Source organism: Copadichromis virginalis, linkage group LG6 (genome assembly GCF_057382275.1).
Source record: "Copadichromis virginalis isolate Kocher_CV1m ecotype Utaka linkage group LG6, C_Virginalis_male_GT1.1, whole genome shotgun sequence".
Taxonomy (NCBI): Eukaryota; Metazoa; Chordata; class Actinopteri; order Cichliformes; family Cichlidae; genus Copadichromis; species Copadichromis virginalis.
In genome coordinates this window covers 12,403,892-12,426,349 of record NC_140623.1, presented here as the reverse complement: position 1 = coordinate 12,426,349, position 22,458 = coordinate 12,403,892, and the positions used below count along the sequence as shown (strand labels likewise).

At 37.7% G+C, this 22,458-nt stretch overlaps 1 protein-coding gene across 5 annotated transcripts in view; it reads left to right on the top strand.

Annotated features, from left to right (window-relative positions):
• The window catches only part of LOC146707374 (ubinuclein-1-like), a 52,488-nt gene that overhangs the window by 27,283 nt on the left and 2,747 nt on the right, over positions 1-22,458 (top strand). For 3 of the 5 annotated variants that reach the window (XM_085458694.1, XM_085458695.1, XM_085458696.1), the window contains 7 exons: positions 19,126-19,270; positions 19,732-19,836; positions 20,209-20,307; positions 20,563-20,703; positions 20,846-20,937; positions 21,024-21,609; positions 21,712-21,782. In XM_085458694.1, the coding sequence (XP_085314820.1) occupies positions 19,126-19,270; positions 19,732-19,836; positions 20,209-20,307; positions 20,563-20,703; positions 20,846-20,937; positions 21,024-21,609; positions 21,712-21,782 (1,239 nt within the window). Of the gene's footprint in view, positions 1-18,761; positions 18,936-19,011; positions 19,271-19,731; positions 19,837-20,208; positions 20,308-20,562; positions 20,704-20,845; positions 20,938-21,023; positions 21,610-21,711; positions 21,783-22,458 lie in introns of those variants that run through there. The other 2 variants (XM_085458697.1, XM_085458693.1) reach the window with 2 other exon arrangements.

Genomic DNA, 22,458 nt, shown 5'->3' with positions numbered 1-22,458 from the left:
ACACATGCAGTGCTCGATGAAAAGCAGCCCTTGACATGAGGTCCTCAGAGACTGCAGCATTTAAATTCCCTTTTCTTCCCTCCTCCTCCTCTTTTTGCTGGGCACGAGTGACATTGTCAGATGCTAGCTTTAATTAACTTGATAATAAGATGGGCAACTCACATGCAGGCCAGGGTTCGGCTTGCCTTGCCTCTAGCCCTCCTCCCTTCTCTCATCTCTCTTTGCAGGCCACGCCACTAAATCTACACTTACGCAAGGAAAAGCCTATGAAAAAAGTGACAAAAATATTTTTGATTTGATTTCAAAATACACTTCAGCCTCGGGACTGTTAGAGGGAATTCCCCCTCCTGAAATCAGATGTTTTCTGGATAAACTACAATTAAAGCCACGGCCACGTTGCTACTGTCCAACCATCATAACATACAACATCAAGCTGAGTGTATTTATTATGGTACAAGGTATCAGCATTATCAACTTAAGACAAATATATATTTGCCCTAAAATCCTCAAACAGATGACATTTAATGACATAAAATGAGATCAGTTTTGTGGAAAAAGTACCTCGGGATGGTTATTTGGTGTAAAAATGTACCAAATCTACCAAACAAATGTGGCACTACCTCCTGTGGTAACCCCCTTAAAACTAAGGTAGCAGCAGAAAGAAGCTGCTTTTTAAAGAACCTCATGTTTGAGTAAAAATTCTGTAAATTTTCCAGTCTGTTGATAGTAATTGCTAAAAATGAAACTTCCAAATAAATAAATAAATCCTAAAACAGAAGTACATGCATCTATAAATTTGCCAGTGAACATAAGGATAATTAAAAGGCCTGGCGGAAAAGCACATCCTGAACACAACAATTGATTCAAGTTATTTGGAGACAGTGTAGGTACGTTTGGTGTCGACCACACCAGACCCTTTCAGGATAGCATGAAGCCACGTGACAAGTGGAGCCAAAAAAGGACCTTTTAGTATAGTATATTGTATATACTTTACTAAACAAACTAGGAAATCCATTTTATGGACAACACATGCAATAAAAGTCTGAAACATGTGCAACCAATTTTAATTGGGTTGTAAGTCTGTGTTAATGATAAACAACTGCAACAGGATATAACTCCTGACGTTTTCTTAAATGAATTAGGCCAGATGTTTATGGCCAGATGTTTATGTTCCTTGTTTATGTTCCTCATGTTAAGTATATTGACTTTATCAGTTTCCATGGGGTGCACTTATTTATTTATAGTACTTTATGCTGGATGCATTGTACTGTTGGAATCTTGCTTGTTGGTAAATAATGAAACAAACCTACGATTCAGTGTTCCTGCTGTGGTAAAATGTGCAATACATATCAAAACATAGAGCGATTATTTCAGTGAAGTATAGCTTATTGTTATACCTTAAAACTGATTGGTAGCTTAGGCCTTCAAAAACATAAAATCTATAAATGGATCTTGGATTTTGCTCGAGATAAAATGACATCAGTTGCCGTTACTTTGGAAAACGCTGCAGATTTTCCAAAATTCACTCAAAAACATCATAGTTTTACAAGTGAGGTTTGGAGAGTAAGCAGAGGTTCACTTTTTATTTATATGTCTGTTTGTACTTGGCTGCTGCAGTTTAGGAACAGCAAACATCGCTGTTTTGATTCCATCTCTAAAGGAGGAAAACTTTGTTTATATGTCTGTGTATGTAATCTGATCTACTACACATTTGGCTGGTGCATAGCTGTGAACCAAAGGAAACACATGATCATTTGGTTGAGTGGTCTATTTTCTGCTACTTTCACAATGTTTTCAAAGACATCCTTGAACGACCAACAGCAGCAACACGTTCACATAGGATTTCAATATACAAGTGAGCTCTGATCATGAAGTTTCCTTATAGATGTGTCCATTATTATATATCTGTGTGTGTGTCGTGGGTGTTCTTTGGGTGACAGCTCCAAGCAGCTATTATTTGTTCCAGTCACATTTCAAATACAAACACATTTGTAATCCAGGCTTAGAAACAGCATTCATCAACAAACATCCCATCCCACTGTGTATAGTCATTGTAATAAGAAAATACAATTTCTCAATTCTAAGGTTTTGCATATCAGGGCATAATAAGAAAAAAACAAATCGGGTCAATAGTAGATCTCAAAATTATGTAAATACAACCTCAGATGAAAAAAATAACATATTACACTGTTATTATTTATTTAACAAAAATTGAGTTAAAATGCAGAAGCATTGGGCTAAAAAGCACACAAGTACGTCTTTACTACTTCCACAGGAATGGAGAGGTAAGTAGCAGCAAGGCGCTGCTGATCAAATGCATGTGATTAAGTGATCATTGGCAAGTGGAGCACTTGTATAAAAGAAAAAAAAAGATTGAAAGTGTTGCAATAGCCTAGTCAAAATCCTGACCTCAGCCTGAGAGCTGTGCATAAGCAAACATCCCCAAACATCAATGAGAGTTGTCTACAATTCCTCCACAATGAGGTGAGAGGCTGATAAAGCCATATAGAAAACTCACAGTTATTGCTACTTAAGGTGGTTCTAAAAGTTCTTGAATCACGGGGTGTACTTAGTTTTTTCACACCCAGCTTTTGGTTTAGTTTTTGTTAATAAATAACAGCACAGTGTATAATATTGTGTTGTTATTCATTTGTATTTAACTACTTTGAGAACCTGATAAGGAGTGTATGATTTTTATTGTGTCCTGAAATGCAAAACCTTCAAACTAAAAGGGGTATACTTTCTTTTTAATGATTCTGTAAATAGGACTCTTTATTGTGCCAATAATTAATAGCCCGCCTTAAATATACCAGTCCTACATGATGGTAACAGTTGAATACTGAATGTTAAGAAGGGGCATTTTTTGTGTGCCTATTAAGAAAAGAAACCTCTAGCAACAGGTTTGATGGACACAGAAAGTCACGCTGTCATTGAGGCCTCTGGAGATTACTATTTTGATGCATGGAAGTTTCTAAGAGGTGGCACCTTAAGAAAACCCAAATAACATTTCTGGATGTTAATTCTGAGTCTGTGATAACAAAATTATGTCCACATTTACTGGTCATTTTATCTTATCACTTCACTGAGAATGTTATTGCAGTGAGCAGTACATGCAAGAAAACCCCAAAAAATCCTGTAATTGAAATAATTTAGCATGAAGGTGTGTGTGAGTGCTCAAAAATACCTATAAGCAGTCACATCAAAGGAAACATCTGCAAGGCAGTCTGGGTATGTTTAAAAATAAATATCATAATCTAATTAATTGTAAGATGAACTCAAAGGACTCCTAAACCTTGTTTCAATACAACTAAAATTGATCCATTTTTGGAACTTGTGCTAATGGGTGATCACAGCTTGTATGTGTCACTTATATGTAGTAGTTTGGCAGCCATGGTGGACTCCGCATATGAAAGAGATATGGGCCGGAAAGCTTCTGTAATGGCAGAATAAATGGACAATGAAGCAAAAAACCAAAAAGACTTACCTTAAACTCTGTCAGCATAGCTCAATAGGTGCAAATTATATTTCCCATGACAATTTGTGTCTCTAAATTTGCATTTTAAGTAATAACTGGTAAATGACTGATAGCTGGTGAAGTTATCAACTAACTCTAGTTTGCAAGCTGAATCTATAAAGTGCGAAGACACACAGTTTCCTTCACCAGAACTGGAGTATGAAATTCTCACCCCAGAGCAGACATATTAGTAAAAATGCTTGAAAAGGTATCCAAACATAATTAAAAAGTGAGGCCTAGCAGAGGCAAGCTAAAACCGCCTTAACAAAATCCAAACTGGTAAAAGTTTTATTTTATTTTTAAATCACCAGCTGTACATTAGTTTGGAAGGGCAATCGTAGCTTTAGAGGAAAAAACTCTAACTAACCAAGGAAGTAAAACTGAAAGTACAGTCATGGTCAAAATTCCGTAGTAAAGCTCTTTGACTCATAGATAGATAGATAGATAGATAGATAGATAGATAGATAGATAGATAGATAGATAGATAGATAGATAGATAGATAGATAGATAGATAGATAGATAGATAGATAGATAGATAGATAGATAGATAGATAGATAGATACCTTTATTAGTCCCACGAGTGGGAAATTTCATGTTAAGGCTGCCAACCTATTGCACGCATTGGCGGCATCATCTTACCCTCCGACCATACATACATTACACAAAAACATCACATGGGGAAGACAGGTCAGAGAGGTGTAACAATGGAAAATGCACCACATGAGGAAAGATAAGGACAAAAAAAATAACTCCCTCCAGACTGATCTCCAACAGGGAGATCAGTTTGAGAACAGAAAAAAAACACATCATGAAAATGATTATGATTGTTCAACAACTTATTGCACATGTATACAAAAAATGTATGAAGGACAAAATTAATGCCACCTCTTACAACTTTCAGATAATAATTACTGTCAGTTTCCTCTTGGCTCTATAGTAATCTCAGACACATAGTTCACACTGAAGCCTCACCTTCCTGTTATCTTCTGTTTGTGAGGGGTGACCAATCAGGAGACAGTAGGCTTAGAAGAAGGTTTCAAGTACTGGATGAACTGTGTGTCTACACCACGCCTCTGTGTAAGATTACAGTTAAATCCTGTGAAGCTACTCCAGTTGAGATCAAGAACAAAAATTTGGAGCAGGAAATGGTCATCTAACATCTTATATCGTTCCCATAATCACATGACCTGTTGTTAACATTCAAATGTAGGTGCCATATCCACGAAAAGAGGAGGCTCCCACAGAGCACCTCCTCCCAGAACATTGTTTTTTGCTTGATATATAAAAAGATGACCCTGTGATCATGCAGGTTGCAAGACACAAGAATGAGAATCTCTTCTGAGCCATAAAACCGTCAATATTCCTCTTGAGAGAAAGAATCAAGTCATATTAATTTTTATAATTAGCAAAGTAAAGGTGAAGCAGTGGAGAGTTAATTACTCAATTACTGCCTGCAAGTTAATTTTTAACTATCTGAAATGAAGTCAGTCATTATTTAGTGATTGGTTGATAATTAAGAGTCTAATCTAAATTAATGGTTGCGAGACGGTTTTTTGATCCTGCTGTGCGCTTGGTGCAGCATTAAACCAGGAAAGTGGATGCCATTCCAATTAGAAGCGAAAGGATTTAATGTATTGATGTTTTGTTTTTTTCCTCCCACAAATCTTTTGCCTGACACATAATGAAAGCTTTGATAATTTAGAAAAGGAAAGACCCCATTTCCAGGCGAGTGCGTTTTAGCTCCTTCTCTCCATGCAATTAGGAAACTTTTTCTCCATCTAATTATGAACATAATTGTGCCTGTGACAGAATATTGGGAGGAAATGCAAATTGTGGTTAAAGTTATTTTCTTTAATTCACCTCTCGTTTGATAGATTAAACCTGATGTCTTTAAGATCTGCCTGTGTGTTTAAAATTGAGTGGATTAAATGCCAAACTTTCTCTGGAGCAACAATTCCATTTCAATTAAAACTGACTTATCACCTTCTCCTAAAACGTGCTTAATATGCCAAAAATTTTTCCATGCTTGAAAGAGTCCAAAATGCCATTTTAATTGTTATCAGTGAGTCGCATCTCCCCCTCTCTCCCTTTTTTCTCTTTCTTCTGCCCACCCTCTATTTTTTTCCTTGGCTGTCTTGGCACAAGCCGCACGGAAATAGACCTAATTAACCCCCCTACCCCGCAGGGAAATCCGCTATGCAAATTAACATTTTCAAAATATAGTAATTTGAGAAATGGCGACGCCAATTTTTCATGCACGGGCTCGAAATATTTGCATATACATTTAGCAGCCCAATCAATAGAGCTACTTCTCACGTGCACATTTGTGGAGGGGAGGGGTGAGGCATTAAAATAAATGCTGGGATCTGATGGGCATACAGGGGAAGAATGGTTGGCCCTATTCGGCCACTGGCTAACTACTGGAGCCCAACAAAACCATCTGCTGGCAGTGAAACGGTGGAAGGGAGAAAAGAGGGAGGAGAAAGTCCCCCACCCCACCCCAAAGGGCCCAGCTTAAAGCCACTCTGTAAACAAGGAAATATGTTTTAATTAGGAAGCAAGTTCACGCGCATCTCATTTAAATCACTTTAATGAATAGCTCCGTCAGAGTGGCCCCCGTGCACTGACATGAAATGACTGATGCTGTTTGAAACAAAGGCCTTTTCTTCGGCGCGCTCGGTTCATGTTTTGTTTTCTCAACTCACTGAGCTCCTCATTGTGTGTTAACCCCTACAACTTCAATTTAAAGCATGAACAACTGTAGACTCAGTTGCACACTTATTTATTTGGTTAGCATGAGCTCAGATTTGACAATAAGCACATTTAAAGAAATCAAAACATAATTTTTACCGAATATTTTGACACAAAAGTGCCATGACACTGACAGGCAGATTCACTTTGTTTGCTATATAACTGGACAGAAAAGTGCATGGAAGGCACACGATAGTCTTTGACCACAGCTGTTCAGAAACACAATTACACTGAAGATGTATGTGCTTTATTTACATGATCTCAATGATTTATTTTTATGTGTGCCACTCTGTGACAACCCTCATTGTTTCCTCCATGCTAATCAGCAAATGGATAATATATTGCTGAGCGACGGTTATTTAAATCTGAATACATGTGCTTTATTTCAATACATGACCCTTATGTTAAATCCCTAAATGTATACAATGTATACCACTTTAATGTTGTTTTGTTTTGAGCATCTTTCTTTGCACAGCTGTAGGTTTCACATCAGTCTATTGTCATCAGTTAAGCCTTACAACTTCTCATGTCTATAAAACAGACATAATTACCTGTGTGATAGAGTCAGTAGTGACTTTGGGAAATTCGATGTGGGATTCCTGGTGTGGTATAGGCTGTGTGGTTACATCCACATCCTGAGACCCCAGCTCATTGGTTAGCTATTACTGCAAATGTTTTGGCTCAACCTTGCAAAATTAGCACCATGTCTTACTTCAAATTTGTTGACCAGTTACCTCAATTAGCATTCACAGTTCCACATTCAAGCACTGACAGCATACAGCTTTTCTTACAGTGACCACAGCACAGGCACATTTTGAGCCTTTACATAAACTTCAAACTTGTGTTTGTGAAGCTCAGCGGGTTATTGTTAAACATGGATGGTTTTTGAGAAGGTTTGGATTTGATTGCAGATTCTTGAGAAGTAGGATGCTCTGAAGACCAATGCTACAAGTTCCTGCAGCTTCATGTACAGCAGAAGACAGGAAGTTACTACATATGTTCTAAAGAGGAAGCAAACTGAACATCACATACATATACAGTCATAGTAAATAGAAAGTATCTATGTATCTATCAAGTCTACAGTTTCAGGTACCAAGACATAATAAAAATAAAATCTAGCTGTTGCCAGGTCCTAGATGAACAACATGTGACTCTGTTACACTGTGTCATTAATTAATAAAAACTCAACTCAAAATCGAAGTACACACTATGACTCAATAATGAATGCATTGCTTTCACACAAGAATGAAAACAATGCTGTATATACACATCTATACATGTTTATATGTATACATATACATATACACATTTACATATGTATTATTTGCAGAATATTATTTGTTGATTGTTTCTTGTAAGCTTTGTGGTCTTTGCCTGATGTAAATTAATTCCATGACAATAATAGTATTATTAGTATAATATTTGCTTGATTCATTGTAATAAAAATATCACGATGAAACTCAGTGGCATTTTAGTACATAGTTGCAGAAGCTATAAGATCAATATATTATTTATACATAAGTAATATATCACCTCCTCCTAAAATTAAAGCTGAGCTCTCTTGATTAAAGGGTCACTGATTTTCCTTTTTTCTGTCAGACGTGACACTGAGCCTTCAATGGCACTCAGCCAAATTCACAGGACAGTTTAAGCAATTAATGCTCAGAGGTATCAGTCAGCGAGAGCAAATAATTTCACATAAACTGCCAGTGCACCAAGCACAGCCTGATGATACCCTCCGGAGCATCCCATCCTAACATATGCTTAATTGTTTACCACTGCTTGTTACATAAATAGAGATGCTGCAGGGGAGGAGGGGGAGCAGGCGGGGTGTGTGGGGGGGTAGGGTTTAGAGTCAGTACACTATGAGACGGAGCTGGAGAATTAATAACAATTTGTGGCAAATAATTACTTATCAATTAAAGCTGTTATCCTGCCTAATTAGGCAGCGTTCATTAAATTCAGCCAATTTAAACCTTAATCAAAGTTAGCAGGGCCTGACAGCACTGAGTGGCTCAGTGAAGGAGCGCCCTCCGGTGGATAAGATGCATAAAATAAGTGGATTTTTTTTAATCATTTAAAAAAAAAAACAACTACTGTTATTCTTATGTTATTTGTTAATAATATAATATATATTTGCATTTACTCACTGTATATAATCAGTTTCCATGGGAATTTACTTGTAAAATGAGTAAATAAATAAAAAATATTAAGAGTACCAGAAGTTTTATTGTGGTCCGAAACCAACTAAACCTAACTTTGTACACTACAATTCTAAAAACCAAACCAGAAAACGAGGCTAATTAATTATTTTCCACCAATGATGACAATTGATGTTGCATAGTATTTATTATCAACAATGGTAGTAGAAGTAGTAGTATTGAACTTAAGAGTTAAAATTATTTAGGTCATTTACTAAAGTGTAAAAAAGTATTGAACATTAAACATTAACATCTTTGCAAGCATCTTCTTGTATTGCGTTGCTTATTTACTTTGCTGTATTCATCACTTCATAGATCCAAACATATCTTTTTTTGTGAAACATCGTTATCTCCAATAATAATAATAAAAATAATAATAATAATAATACAAGATTAAAAAAAATGAAAAAGGTGTTGGAAGTGCAGAGTCTAAAATTAAAAAAAAATGTGTGCACATAAGTACACTCACCAAAGTTCATTTAAGAACAAATGCCCTTGATTATTTGTCACATTTCAAATTAAAAGCATCTTCACCCTGCGGCCTGTCTCATTTTAAAGCCTTCACTTCCTATGTGGTCATTTGACAACAAAGCACGCGCTTCTCGGGGCGCCTCGCCACGAGGAACGAGTTAATTAATATTGGCTCTTGTTTGGTCTAGTTAATGAATGAGTAAATTATGCACCTCTGGGACACCGCCTCCCCAATCGGTTTAAATTATCCCACAAACCCCTCACACCCCCCTTCTTCCAACATTGTCCTCCAATTTCCCCACTCTGATCCTGCACTGATGGGGTCCCTGTCACTAACCACACACACACAAACACACACACACACACACACGGAAACCAAGGCTATACCCCTGCCGTCTCCATCTGTCTTTCTTTGTCCTGATTTGGTGTGTTCATTGTCTTCTGCACAATTATTGATGCATTTTTTCTTTTCTGTTTTTTTTTTTTAATTCAACCCTTCTGTTCGACCCCGGATCGTCAGCTCAGGGTAGCAAATAACTTCCATCCCATTAACTCGTTTTAGAGGGAAAGCTAGTCAAACAAAGCTTGGCCACAATCTGATACACACACACACACACACACACACACACACACACACACACACACACACACACACACACACTGTCCTGTTGGTGAGAAGATCCACATTATTTGCATTAAAAGCCTCACACCGTGAAATTCATTTATAATTACAAAGTGGGGTGCTGTGTGTGTTATGCAGATCAGACTTGTGTGGTGAGTAGAAGGAATATCACACTTGCATTGGTTATTTTGTGATACGCTAACGCTGAATGTATGGTGACAGATTGCAATTATCTCATTATTGTAATTGTCAGAGTCAATTCCTTGCAGGCCGTGTGCAGGCTGCATGAAGGATTCCAGGAGTTACACGCAAATCTACAAATGTAGCAGGGTTTTTCTGTTATTGTTTTTTAATAGTCCAAAAGCCACACTTTAACAAACACACTGCAGTCAGGGCTTCACCTTAAACATGTGATCACAATCTGCAAACACATATTAATGTTTGTAATCTTTATAAACTGAGCGTATGTTGATTGATTGTCCTGGCACAAACAAAGGCTTAAAAGAAGAGTCTGCTGATTTCATTTCACCAAAGTTCATAATGTTGAATAAGTCCGGGCCTCCTGAAATAGGCTGTTTCAGTTTTGGCTGTAACAGTGAGCCATGCTCAGCCTTGTAGATCTCCAGCGCCCTCGTGTAGTGAAAAAGCTGCAGTGCAGCTCCTCATGTGGCTATTTTGTCTCTGTAAAGCTGGCAGTGCTCTAGGTTCCTTCTCTCATCAAAGACTATTCAGTCCAAACACCAAAGGCAGTCACTTCACTGGGGATCAAATATTCATTGTTAAGATCTGTGGATCAGCTGACTGACCTCCACAGCACATGACTGGAAGTATGTTTCAGTAGATTTTTTTTAAATACCAGAAAAGATATTTACTGCTAAACAACTGTACTTTTATTGTGCACAAAACAATTAACTGCAATTGTGCAAAACAGGGATTGAAAACTTTGATCATTTTTAGGCTTGTGTGCAACCCCGTTAGTATAGACAATTCCTGCTTCATAAATAGTTCCTCTTCTTTTTGGAACTGGAATTCCAAAACCGCTGGAACCAAAGGGAGGAGTTATTGTGACCCTGTCCTGGAACAATTGTGCTAATGGCAAAGATATTTAAAAATTTGTAAATTTTAAGTACAATTTGACAAAAAAAGATTTAAGACTAATTTTGGGGGATTTTATTAGTTTTATACATAATTTAATTACAGATTAAAGAAAAATAAATTAATGAATGGAGATTACAACAAATAATACAACATCTAACAAATCTCAGTAATTTAATAATTGCAGAAGAACATTACAAAAAGCTAAAAAGGAATTTTGGATAACGTAAAGAACATTTAAAAAGAGAGGCATCACAATAGATGACTACTCATTTTAACACTGAACTTATCATCTCATACACATCTGCCACATCTGCCTGAAGTGATCATAATATCTTTGCTTTTTTTTTAAGTCCTACATAACCCAAAATTCACTTTTTGATAAATAAGCCAATTTTAGGAAAAGTCATGAAATATAAAGTCATAAATATATAATATATAATAGATTTGACCAGAATTACATGATTTTTAAAAAGCCAAGAGGACAAAATGACTCCATTGGCTTTTTTGCTAAGTTGTGTCCGTTGTGTCTGCTAAATCTGTGCTGTTACGCACAGTTTCCTGGAGATTCTGAATTTCCTGGTAGTTTGTTTTTTGTTAGTTCTTTCATCAGTTACAGTTAGAAACATCCCGTAAAACAACATGTAAAAGCTGAGCTCTCTTTTCTTCACGTTCGCTTTCTTCCTGCACTGGGTCACATGAATCCTCATAATACACATTAGACTGAACTAATAAAGAGTACAGCAAGGCTGATAATATCCTGATATTTTAGTAAATGTCGCTTTTTCTTTGAGCTGCTCTGTCATCACACTGTTTTTTCAACTTGTTAAGTTGAATCACTAGAAGTAGAGCTTGTGAAAGAACTCCTGCCAGGAAAACTTTTGTTTTTTCTTAGTTTCTGCATTTCTATGTGTGAAAAATTGATATTTTGCCTCGCAGCATCAAAGGTGTGTGTCTTTAGCCCTTTAGCTTTTTTTTACATAGCCAACATGTCTTCATGTTAAAGTTACATTTAGTTTATTTTGATGTTGGTTCGCGAAGTTTATTTGTTTATTAGATTCCCCTTGTGTTCTCTTCCCCAGTATTTAAGTTTTCCTCACTCTTTATGTGTCATGCTGTCTTATGTTATCAAGTTTGTACTGTCATGTCTGTGTCTCATGTTTCCTGTTTTATTTTGAAGGTCTGTGTCCTATGTCAGTGTAGTCGGCTTTGCTTCCTTTGTTTGGTTATGTCAGATTAGTGTCAGGTGTTTCCCCATGTGTTCCCACTCCCCTCATTAGCCTTCTGTGTGTATTTAGTGTGTGTTTTCTCATTCAGTCTTTGTCAGGTTGTCTGTTGTTCTTGTCATGTTTCAGGTTTTATTGCATCCAGGCCAAGTTTCGTGTTGAGGGGTTTTTTCCCATGTTTATTTTTTAGTTTTGCCAGTTTAGGTTATTGTTTATGCTCATCTTTGTTTTCCTTATGTATTACTTCATGTATCTCCATCAGCCATATTAAACGGCTCCTTTTTGTTAATTCAAGTTTTGTTCCACGTTCCATTTTGCCTGCATTTTGGGTCCTCTTCGCAAACTCATACAGAGTGCTGCCCCGTACTGTGACACTAGCCTAATTTGCATTCCTTTTTCTCCAATACCAAAAGAGTCTCGGATATGCTGAATGGAGAAGATAATCCAACAATTAATCCAACAGCTAATAGGACAAAGAAATTGAAAGCAAAAGTCAGACTGATTTTTTTTAATCCAATTCCTGGATTCCAATTTTTCTTTTTAAATTACATTTTTAAAAGATTTTTAATATTTCTTTTTAATTCTGAGTTTGAAAATGTTTCTAAATGAGGTTTTAAACAGGGGTTTAATACTTTGTTTTTAATTTTTTTTTAACCTTTTTTGAATTTGAACTCATCACAGAAAAAGCAAGAACATAGGTGAAAAACACCACTGTGAGTGTAATGGAGGACTTTTCTGAAAGACTGAGGAAACGTTGGTGATTCCTTCTAATGCAGAGACATTAATTGGAAGTGGGTCAAAAAGTGCCAATGTGAATATTAGCCATTAGACCTCCTTAAATGTATTTATTTTTTTGTCAGTTCCCCTATGTGTAGGTTGATGTCAGTTACTGTGCTACACTAGCTGTTTTATTTTGATACAATTTTGTCTCTGCTTGTTTAGCTTTACTTCCTCCCCGCGCTCATTGTGGTGTTTGTCTACAACTGTGCTAATTCATTCGGGCTGTTCTAATCAGCCTTTGTGTAGTTATATCCTTGATTCTTCCTTTTGTGTTTGTAACATCTGTTATTTCTTCATGGCATTCCTGTATCCATTTTCAGTTATTAAAAAAATGTAAATAAGTCATGCTTGATCGTTGAGATGCGGATGTCTTTTGGCTCACTCACTCTATACATGTGCACAATTTCATCATAAGTTACTACAAAATTCCCAAGAAAATAAAAGACAGTTACGCTTAAATTCAACAAGATTAACTGAATGTGATGACTTAATATCAAAAATAAATTAAAAGCCATCCATGATATTTGATATAAAGAAAACACATTCCTCCTATGTGTGTAACTGCTCCACAAGTTTGCAGAGTTTCATCCCTAATTGCAGAAAAATTCCTGAGAAAATAAAGACAATTGCGTTCTCGTTGTGTTCTGTGGCTCCGTAGTGTCGTGGTTAACACGTTTACGGGCCAAGCAACAGGTTGCTCGGCTGATTACAGCCGGAGACGGGAAAGGGAGCCTAATTCCCTTTGCAGTCACAGCAAAAACCTGATCTCTGTTTTAAGCTAGACCTAGGGACAACTAGAAGCATTTGGTCTGCAGACCTCAAAGATCTCACCGGAGTATACCAATTTAGAAGATCAGATGCAATGTTTTAAAAACAAGTGTCAAGATCTTAAAATAAATTTGAAAACTAACTGGCAGCCAGTGTAGCGAGGCAAGTATAGAGGATATGTGCTCTCGTTTGTGTGTGCCAGTCAGGAACCTTGCCGCGGGGTTTTGAACCAGCTGTAGTCGGCCAATTAATGACGAAGTAACACCATAGAGGCTGTTGCAGAAGTCAAGGCGAGATGAATTAAAGGCATTGATTGCTTTTTCAAAGTCTCTGAAACAGAGAAATGGCTTCACCTTTGCAAGTAGGCTTAGGTGAAAGAAGTCAAAAATATAGAGCTACCTGCTCTGGTGATTCTTTGATCTCAGACTTTTTATTGCTTTGACAAAATATACACTGTTAAAAAAGAAAATTAAAGTCCTGACCAGGACATCGCAGAGCTCCTGGACAGCTGTTCTATATTAATCCTCAGTATCTCTCTTGCCCCAGACAGGAAGCAGCGATGTAGTGGTTCAGTATATACAACAGTACTCACAGATGCCCACATCCAACTTGTTGGATCTCTTATTGGGGTTCAGTGTATTACAGGGCACTTTCTATTTCGTTGAGACATATTTTAGAAGGAGGGACAGACAAAGGATGTAAAACAGGTCATTATTTAGTATTTTACAAACAATTAAATCCCTGTTCAATTTAAAATACAGTGTGATATCTTACAGCTTAGTTTTTTCCCCACTGAATGTACAGATGCCCTGTAAGATTTTAACTCCCTAATGCTTAATGTTGGTAATGCTTAACATTTCCTAATGTTAAGTCTTTGGTTTCGGGGAGAAGAACATGTTAGCAGCCAGGCATGCTTATAATATTTGTGTGTTCAAAGGATTATTTTAACACAATAATTGAAGTTACAGTTATTTGGATTCTGTTTTAGACACATAACTTACTTTGTTAACCAACGATGAGGTTCTAATAATTTCAGCTCACTGTGCTGAAAAAGAAAGTTACTGCCTTTGATCTGAGACAGAACCACAGCAACAAGTTCTTTTTTCTGCAGTGCTGTGGGGAAACAATAGATTTCTGTGGATTTCCAAATAAAGAAACATGATTAACTGCTGTGTTCGTTCTTAGCGTGTTCAGTTTTGTTAGTTCTGAGTTGCTTTCGTTTAATTCCTCCCTCAGTCTTCATTTCTGCTTTATTTAGTTCATTTGTGTTTTCCTGTTTAATTCAAACATTTTCCATTTAACTTTGAAAGTTAGTTTGACGTATGCTTTGCTTTTAGTTTTGTTTCCTGTTTCTTTTCTAATTCAGTTGAGCTGCTTCTTGTTCTCCACGGCTGTCTCCACCTTTCCTAATTACCCTTATTACATTAAACATGTTACCTGTAATGTATCAGCAGTGTTCCTCTTTTTCTTCTCCTTCTTGATTTTTTGCTGGAGGTGGCTGGTATTTCAGATCCAACCATTTCTTTTGTGCTCTATAAAAATGATACATGTGAAAAAAACAATCGACCTATAAATTTATTTATTTGTTTGTTTGTTTGTTTGTTTTTTACCAATTCTGATGAAGTTTTGTCTTACATCAATTGTGTCATTATTGAAAAGTGAATTACCATAATTATTAATTTCTTAAGTCAAAAACAAAGATCACCTTCAGTTGACTTTTTGAACTTTTTCTTTAGATTTTCTCCAGATGACTGCAAATGGATCACACAATAGTCCCTTGGATGCCCTCTCCATTTCTTTCAGCTTATTCCTCCTCGTCCACATGTGAACGTCGTCTTCTCCTTAACGTGGCCGTGAATAGTCTCTACTATGACATCAGCACATGCCTACATGAAAAACTTGCATATGCCAGAACATAGATTTAACTCAATGAGACTGAAAAGTACAATATTCACAGATGCACAAAAATCCAAAAGAAAGTAAATACATTTACATAATGTACATGGAATAAAAGATTTGAGACATTTGAAGACGGGAAGGGAAAAAATGCACTTACTGAGTATTGATCTGAAATATATAATATGCAATGATGTGTGTGCAAGCTATAGAAAGGGCTTCACTTCCTGTTAAACAGCAGTGCACAAAACAAAAGGAAGTTAACATTCAACACCATGACATTTTCACTGAATTTAACAGTCACTGAGTGGTGAGATAAATGTGTGCATAAGCCATAGTCATAGCTAAGGCTTTTTATGCACTTACGCAGTGCCTAGGTTCATCTCGGCTAATGCTGAGTCCATGCAGAATCACTATGTGCTCCACTTCAGTCGACACGACTCTGCATAGCTTTGATTAGCGGAATCAGAAATTTGTGTTTCTCAGAAGTCAATAGTAGATAGAGAATTGGTATGCAAAACATGGATAATGCAAATATATATTTGACATCAAATGGTGAGAAATGTCATGTTACATTCATTAACATGCTGATCAAACCTTAATCAAACATACTCATTTGGTGATGTAATGGCAGTGGAGTTAAAAGACAGAAATATGAAAACTTGAGCATATAATAAATGTTTCACAGAGTGGCACACTGCTCATTTTATTCTTTTTAAGGTACCTGGAGACGGAGTGCAGCTCAAAAGGATCATCTGGTCTCAGGGTCTCTGCTGTCTGTCCTCTCTCGGTCACTGGGTGCAGATTCTCAGCTGCTGGAGAGGTCTAACTTTTTTAGAGAGGTCTAAAAAGTCTAATGCAGAAAACGTGCATATGATCAATTGAGGCAGTTCGCAGTAAATCAAATAAATGTGTAATGGTCGTACAGTGCAAGCATTTCACTACTGAAGACGGAGGAAACCAGTGTTCTTTAACAGGTTTGGGGTCCACAAATGTGTGTAATTCACATCTTTGCCTCTTACTTTATTGACCCAGCCACTTCTAATGAAGGGTTGCTGAACTGAAGAAAGGACTCTGTTTCCTGTTAAACAGTCGGGCACAAGGGAAGATTTTTATAGTTGGCAGAGCCTCAATTATTTGATTGAGGCTCTGGTTCCCGTAAATAACCTGATTTACTCCTAACTCTTTCAGCAATTTCAGGATCACTTTCAGCATCACAAAGTGCCTCAGTCTCAAACCTGTCAATTCCCCTTAAATTTTCCTCAAAGTAATCATCTCTATCCATCAGAGTCTGAACCTTCATCACTGTCTAACGTTGGGTCGCATAAGTCAGGTGTATCTCTGATTGTTACGTCCTCATACTTTGGATGGTGTTTAAGCAAAGTCCTCACAAGCTTATGAGGAGCTTATTCTATGTCACAGCCTGAAACAGCTGATGCCCTTTGAGAAATGGATCTCAAGTTATGAGCGATTATGCTACAGTCTTGGTAACTTCACTACTTCTTGTACCTCAGCGAGCACACAGACAACATTGCCATGAACAGCTCTTTTGTTGGCCTTTTGGAAGAGGGATTACTTTGGCAAATGCTATGCACTTGGCAATGAGATGCCTCTCTAATATGTTCAGGTCGCACAGTTCATTTGGAATATCTGTAAGCTGTAAATTATTAGCTATTGCTAGGGGAGACGTATTACCATTTTAAGCTGTCTTTGGCAAGTGTGACAGATCCACCCTCTCTTTCTGTTATTTGGAAGCATGCACTGTTCTGAATGGTGGCATTCATTATAGCAAACTAATAAACTTTCTCATAAGGCAAAGGTTTGTCCTAAGGGTTAGGGCTGGTAAGCCCACTTTTTATTTGTGATCGAAACTGTCATTTTGGTGTCTATTTTGCATCTTCCTCTAATGTCTATTGCAGTCTGCATGGTGTTACTCAGTCGTTTGCATTTGTTACACATTGTTTGTCTTATTCTTAGCCGTTGTTTAAATGTAAATGCTGCATCCCTTGCATAACGAGTGGTGATATAAGCCTTTTAAGACTCTTCAAACCAACCTCTGCTTTTGCTTAAAGCCGATGTCCTGTTGGTATCGGTTTGTGATGTATGACGTTTGTTTTTGTTGAAAACTTCTGTCTTGATGATAATGAGCTTGTTGATATGAATTTTAAACTCTCGCAAATCTCACTGCCGTATCTCTTTCTCTGTTGTGATTTTTTCTTAGCATATGATAATTCTCAATTTTGTTTCCAATGTCAAAGTTCTTAAGTTTTTCCTTAGAAATCTTTGTTTCTGTTTTTTGGTTATTTAGTTATGAGAAGCTACCTCTAGCAGACTGTCATGCTGAAGTTTATCTGCACTTAAACCTGAGATGTGTCCCTTTTGACAGGAGAAATACAACCCTGGGCACTGACTGCTTAGGCAGGAGAATTTACATGTGGCAGAGTGCTTTGCTTAAGCTCATCTAAATGCTGAAAAAGCACAGGCGTCAGTTCAAAATGAGCATCTCGACTGGTGCCTAACTTTAGTGAACATTTTGTTAAGTTTTGTTATAAGATCATCCAAATGTGTGAAAAGAAACCCAACAGCTGTACCAGTACCATCTGGGCCCAGGGTAGTCCATCTGGTTGCCTGGAGTGTGGATCACAAAAGCCAAACCTTCCATCCTGGGCCGAAAATAATGTCAAAGATTTCTTCTGTGTTCAAGAATCTTTGGACTTTTTGTAAAGTGTAAACACAAGGGCAGAGATTTCCAGGTGTTGAGAAAGCAGATAAGAAGCAGCAGGGGCCATACTCAGACAATCTTCCTCTTCTGCAAATAGAACTACTGAAAAAAAAATATTTTTTTTATTCTTTGTAAAAGTATTTTTCACGTTATTTATATTAACTGTTACATAAATCTGCTTTGAGACATGTGCTTGTTGCCATGCACAAACCAAATAACTAAAAACTCTTGTGGAACAGCATGAATACATTACCTACATTTTTTATTAGAATGGTCACCCCCTCAGAAAATTTGCTGCCCTCCCTAATGGCCCATCCTGGTAAAACTGTCTTATGTTGGTAATAATTCGAATAAACGTGAGCACAAGAGAGAGAAAGACTGCCTACAATGAGTTGAAACATTAACATTAACTTATAATTATTTATTCCTGTTTAGAACACATTATTATGGATTTCAAAATCTTATTTGCTTTTCATATGTAGGCCTACCTATTGTCAGTGATATCAACTTTAATAACAACGTCTCTCTTTTTTGCAATATTTTTCAAGCAACCTATATTTGACAACAGCATAATAAAACTGGAAATTCTGTTTTTTGTGCGCAATCCCCAATATTTTTAGTGGTGCCTATATTGGCCACCCCTATGAAAAAAATCTGGAGGCGCCACTGATAGATAAGCGGAAGAAAATGGATGGATACTTAGGATAATACAGAGCCAGTACTTGGCACTCCCAAAGCTTTACAGACGTTTTTCCAGAATCCTGTTTCTCTTTCAACACGTTCTTCTTCCACCTGGTTCTGAGAGAGTTTTATGCGTGAGAAACGAAGAAGACGGACCATCTTTAAAGAAATAAACCTCGCTTTAAACAAACGGGATTGCTTGCCAAGGTAACACAGTTGGGCACGTGCGCGCACACCTGCCGCAGTTTGAGTTTAATTAAACTCTCTTTGCCCGTCTCCTCAGTTCAAACCAAACCAGACTCCGGTGTGCTGTCGCTGGGATGGCTGAACCCCGGAGAGTTCAGCTGTTTACTCTCAGCAGTGATGCGCCCTCTTCTAACTCGCCTTCGACCCACAGGTGTCCGTCAGGGGTTCCGCAGATGGAAGAATCCCGCTCAGATCGACCCGCTGACACTGAAACAGTCCGGCTCGTCCTCACATTATTTGAGCCCGACGAGCGGAGCTTCCCGGAGTTCAGCTACAGGCAGCTTGTTGATGACAAGGTGGGATTAAGTCACGACCTCCACCCTCCTAACCTGTAACCAGTTAAGATACAAACAGACCCGTGACTGTAGTTAGTCTGGGTTAAGTAGGCTAAATATTTTTTAGGCTTTTGGCTAACCACATGAAATTGTAAACCATTTAAGGTATTACACACACAAAAAGCAGTTCAGTTTTAATTCAGTTGGAACTGCATTGCTAATTCAGCAGCAGCCTTTGCTTAGTTTCAAAAGTGGGTTAAAAAACTAACTTTTTAAAGCCAGAGCTGGGTTTAAAAGTTAGATTATAGTCAAAGTGGGACAAAGATCTGCTTTAACACTCACAGTGGGAGTAAATTGCTATTCTGAATGACTTGATTTGTTAATCTCATGAAAAACTAATAAACATGCTGGTTGCATTGGAGCCAGACATGTGTTCAATTTCCTGTAAAACAATGGCTGGCATGGCATTTAATGGGTTTCAGATAAGTCAGTCAAAAATTGAAGGACCACTGAGCAGACTAGAGGAGGAAGAAAAGAGGGAGAACGATGAAGTCGCTGCCATTGCAAGGAAGTTGGAAGAAAAATATGTGAGTAGCCTTTTACTCTTGTAAACATGTAAACAGATTTTGTTTGGGGGGGGGGGTTTCGGTGTTTTTTGTGAGGGTTGATGGGTGCTTGTCTACAGCTGGGTGGCCCAGAGGTCAGCCTGGACACGATAACCTGAGAATCCAATACAATGTGATAAAGAGAACGTTCATATATTAAGGCTTAATAAATTATGTTCACTTTTGGTAACACAGGTTGTGCCTCCGAAAGCAGCCTGTTACTCCCTTTGTTATTTAAAAAACAAATTACCTTATTAACCTATAAGATTAAACTGATGTGTGAACAGAAGGTGGCAATCACTATGATAAATATTTGTAAATGGTGCAGTAATGTTATGCTTCCTCTCAATACAGGGTGCCAAACCTAAGAAAAAAAAGGACCGCATCCAGGACTTGATCGACATCGGATTTGGTTATGATGACGAGGATTCTTTCATTGACAACTCTGAGGCTGTGAGTCGGTGTTAGAACACCTTTTGAAATTTCTCACAGCTGGTATAAACTCGTCCTTGCCTGCTGTGCTGCACAAAAAGACGGTTTGATTTCTAGATTATGACAATGACCTCACTCACCACTGAGTAAATGTTCTTTCTGCTTAAGCATTAGCTCGCTGCTGCACGTGAAAGCTCTCAACAGCCATCATGTGTACTGCTTGTGGTTATACAGTCCCTCAGTAGTTTCTGTTATTGTATTACATACTGCTTTTAGTATGACGAGTTCGTGCCATGCTCCATCACCACCAAATTTGGTGGGTTCTATGTGAATTCGGGCGTGCTGCAGTTCCGCCAGGCCTCTGACACCGAAGACGATGACCTCACAGCCGAAGAGGAAACGATTGAGATGACAAAAGTAAGCAGTAAGAGTACATGACTGGCTACGCTGAATATTTCAGCAAATCTGCTAAATAGATTTAAAAGGAAATTTTGCACCAACATTTTGGTTCTTTATAACGTTTTTGAGTTGTTTAACATGCCTTTGAACAATTTCCCAGAAACGTAAACTGAATAATGATCAGGAGAAGCCAGGGAAGAAGCTGTGCAGAGCAGATGGAGAGATAAAAAGCAACATGGATCATAAGTTAAGGTGAGGCTGACCAAAGTTAGATACTGATGCTGTAAAGCTGACTTAACAACACTAAATTGTTCCCTTGTAATTTTCTTGTTTTGTAGCTCTATGTCTGAAATTGGGCAGACTGATGAGATGGAGATCAAAAAGAAGAAAAAGGCTGTTAGGACTCTGAGCGTCACCAGCATGCTGAAAAAGTTTCAAAAAGAAAAGGAGAGAGAGAGACAGAAGAGAGCGAGGGACAAGGCAGCTGCAAATCTGGGTGCAACAGTAACCCCTCTGTTTCCTGCAGATGCAGGTGGGGGTGGAGGCATGGGGCTAACTGACCCTCTTCTCAGTTTAATTGGTTCAACCAATGACCAAGCTCTGATTCAAGCAGCCAGCACAGTAGATTTTGATATTGATCTGGACTCTCTGTTAGAAGTCAGTGAAGAGATCTCATCGCCTAAATCACTTCCTCAACCAGCATTAGAGATGCAGCTGATCCAAAGCAAAACGGATGATTCCGTGCAGCTCGACACCTTTTCTGATCCCAAAACCCGAACTTCAACTTCAAAGAATAATTTTCTGGAGAAATGTGAACCAGAGCAAACCCAGCTTGTGTCAGATTCCAGTTCTACATCACAGAGCGCCCCGCTGCCAGAGGGACTTCCTCCAGCACTGAAAGACAGCATTAGAAACCTCACAGTGGTGAGATGTTATGTATTTCTGCTGAAAGGAAATGCCTGTGCACACTGTATAGGTTGACAAACTGATTGCAGTTTAATGAGCAATGTTTACACTGATTTTTAGGCGGCCAAGATATCAGAGGGAGAGTCAAAACTCAAGTTCTTCAGTCCAGATATCAACTCAATCCTGCTAGAGTGAGTTCTCCCAAGTGAACATATTCAAATGTAAAACCATTAACAGTGAACAGAACATATTTCTCTTTGCAAGTTTAAGCGAAAGTCCTTCAGCACAGACATGCACAGCATACAAACTGCTGCTATTATTATTATTATTATTATTATTATTATTATTTTAAAGAATGATGCTGAATTTAAGGGCAAAGAATTAAAAACAAAAAGAAATGAGGAATAATAATCTTGTCATGGAGATGGTGCGTCTATATAAGGCCAGGCTGAGTGTGTGTATGTATGTAGATATAGTGATAGATATACCTCAATGACTCATTCTTTCAGAAACTACTAGGAAGTGGTATTTATTTATATTAGGTGATCACGTTTTGTGGAACTTGAATGCTCGTGTAAGAAAAAGTTGGACAGTGCCTGCTTCAAGTTCAGGTATTGACCTGCAAACCTTGATCTTGACCTTAAATTTGCTACACACGTGATTATCTGATCAAAAATCTTGTTATACCTATACTCATGCCTAAGATTTCAAATAATCTCCTTCGCAAATTTTAACCGGTTTACACACAGATTAGCATGGCATACAAAGATAGTAGCTATGTAGGTGCAGCGTCACAAAGCCGCTTTTATGGCTGCATGCTCAAAGGTATACAAAGCAGTATATAACTCACTAACCCTTTAACTAAAT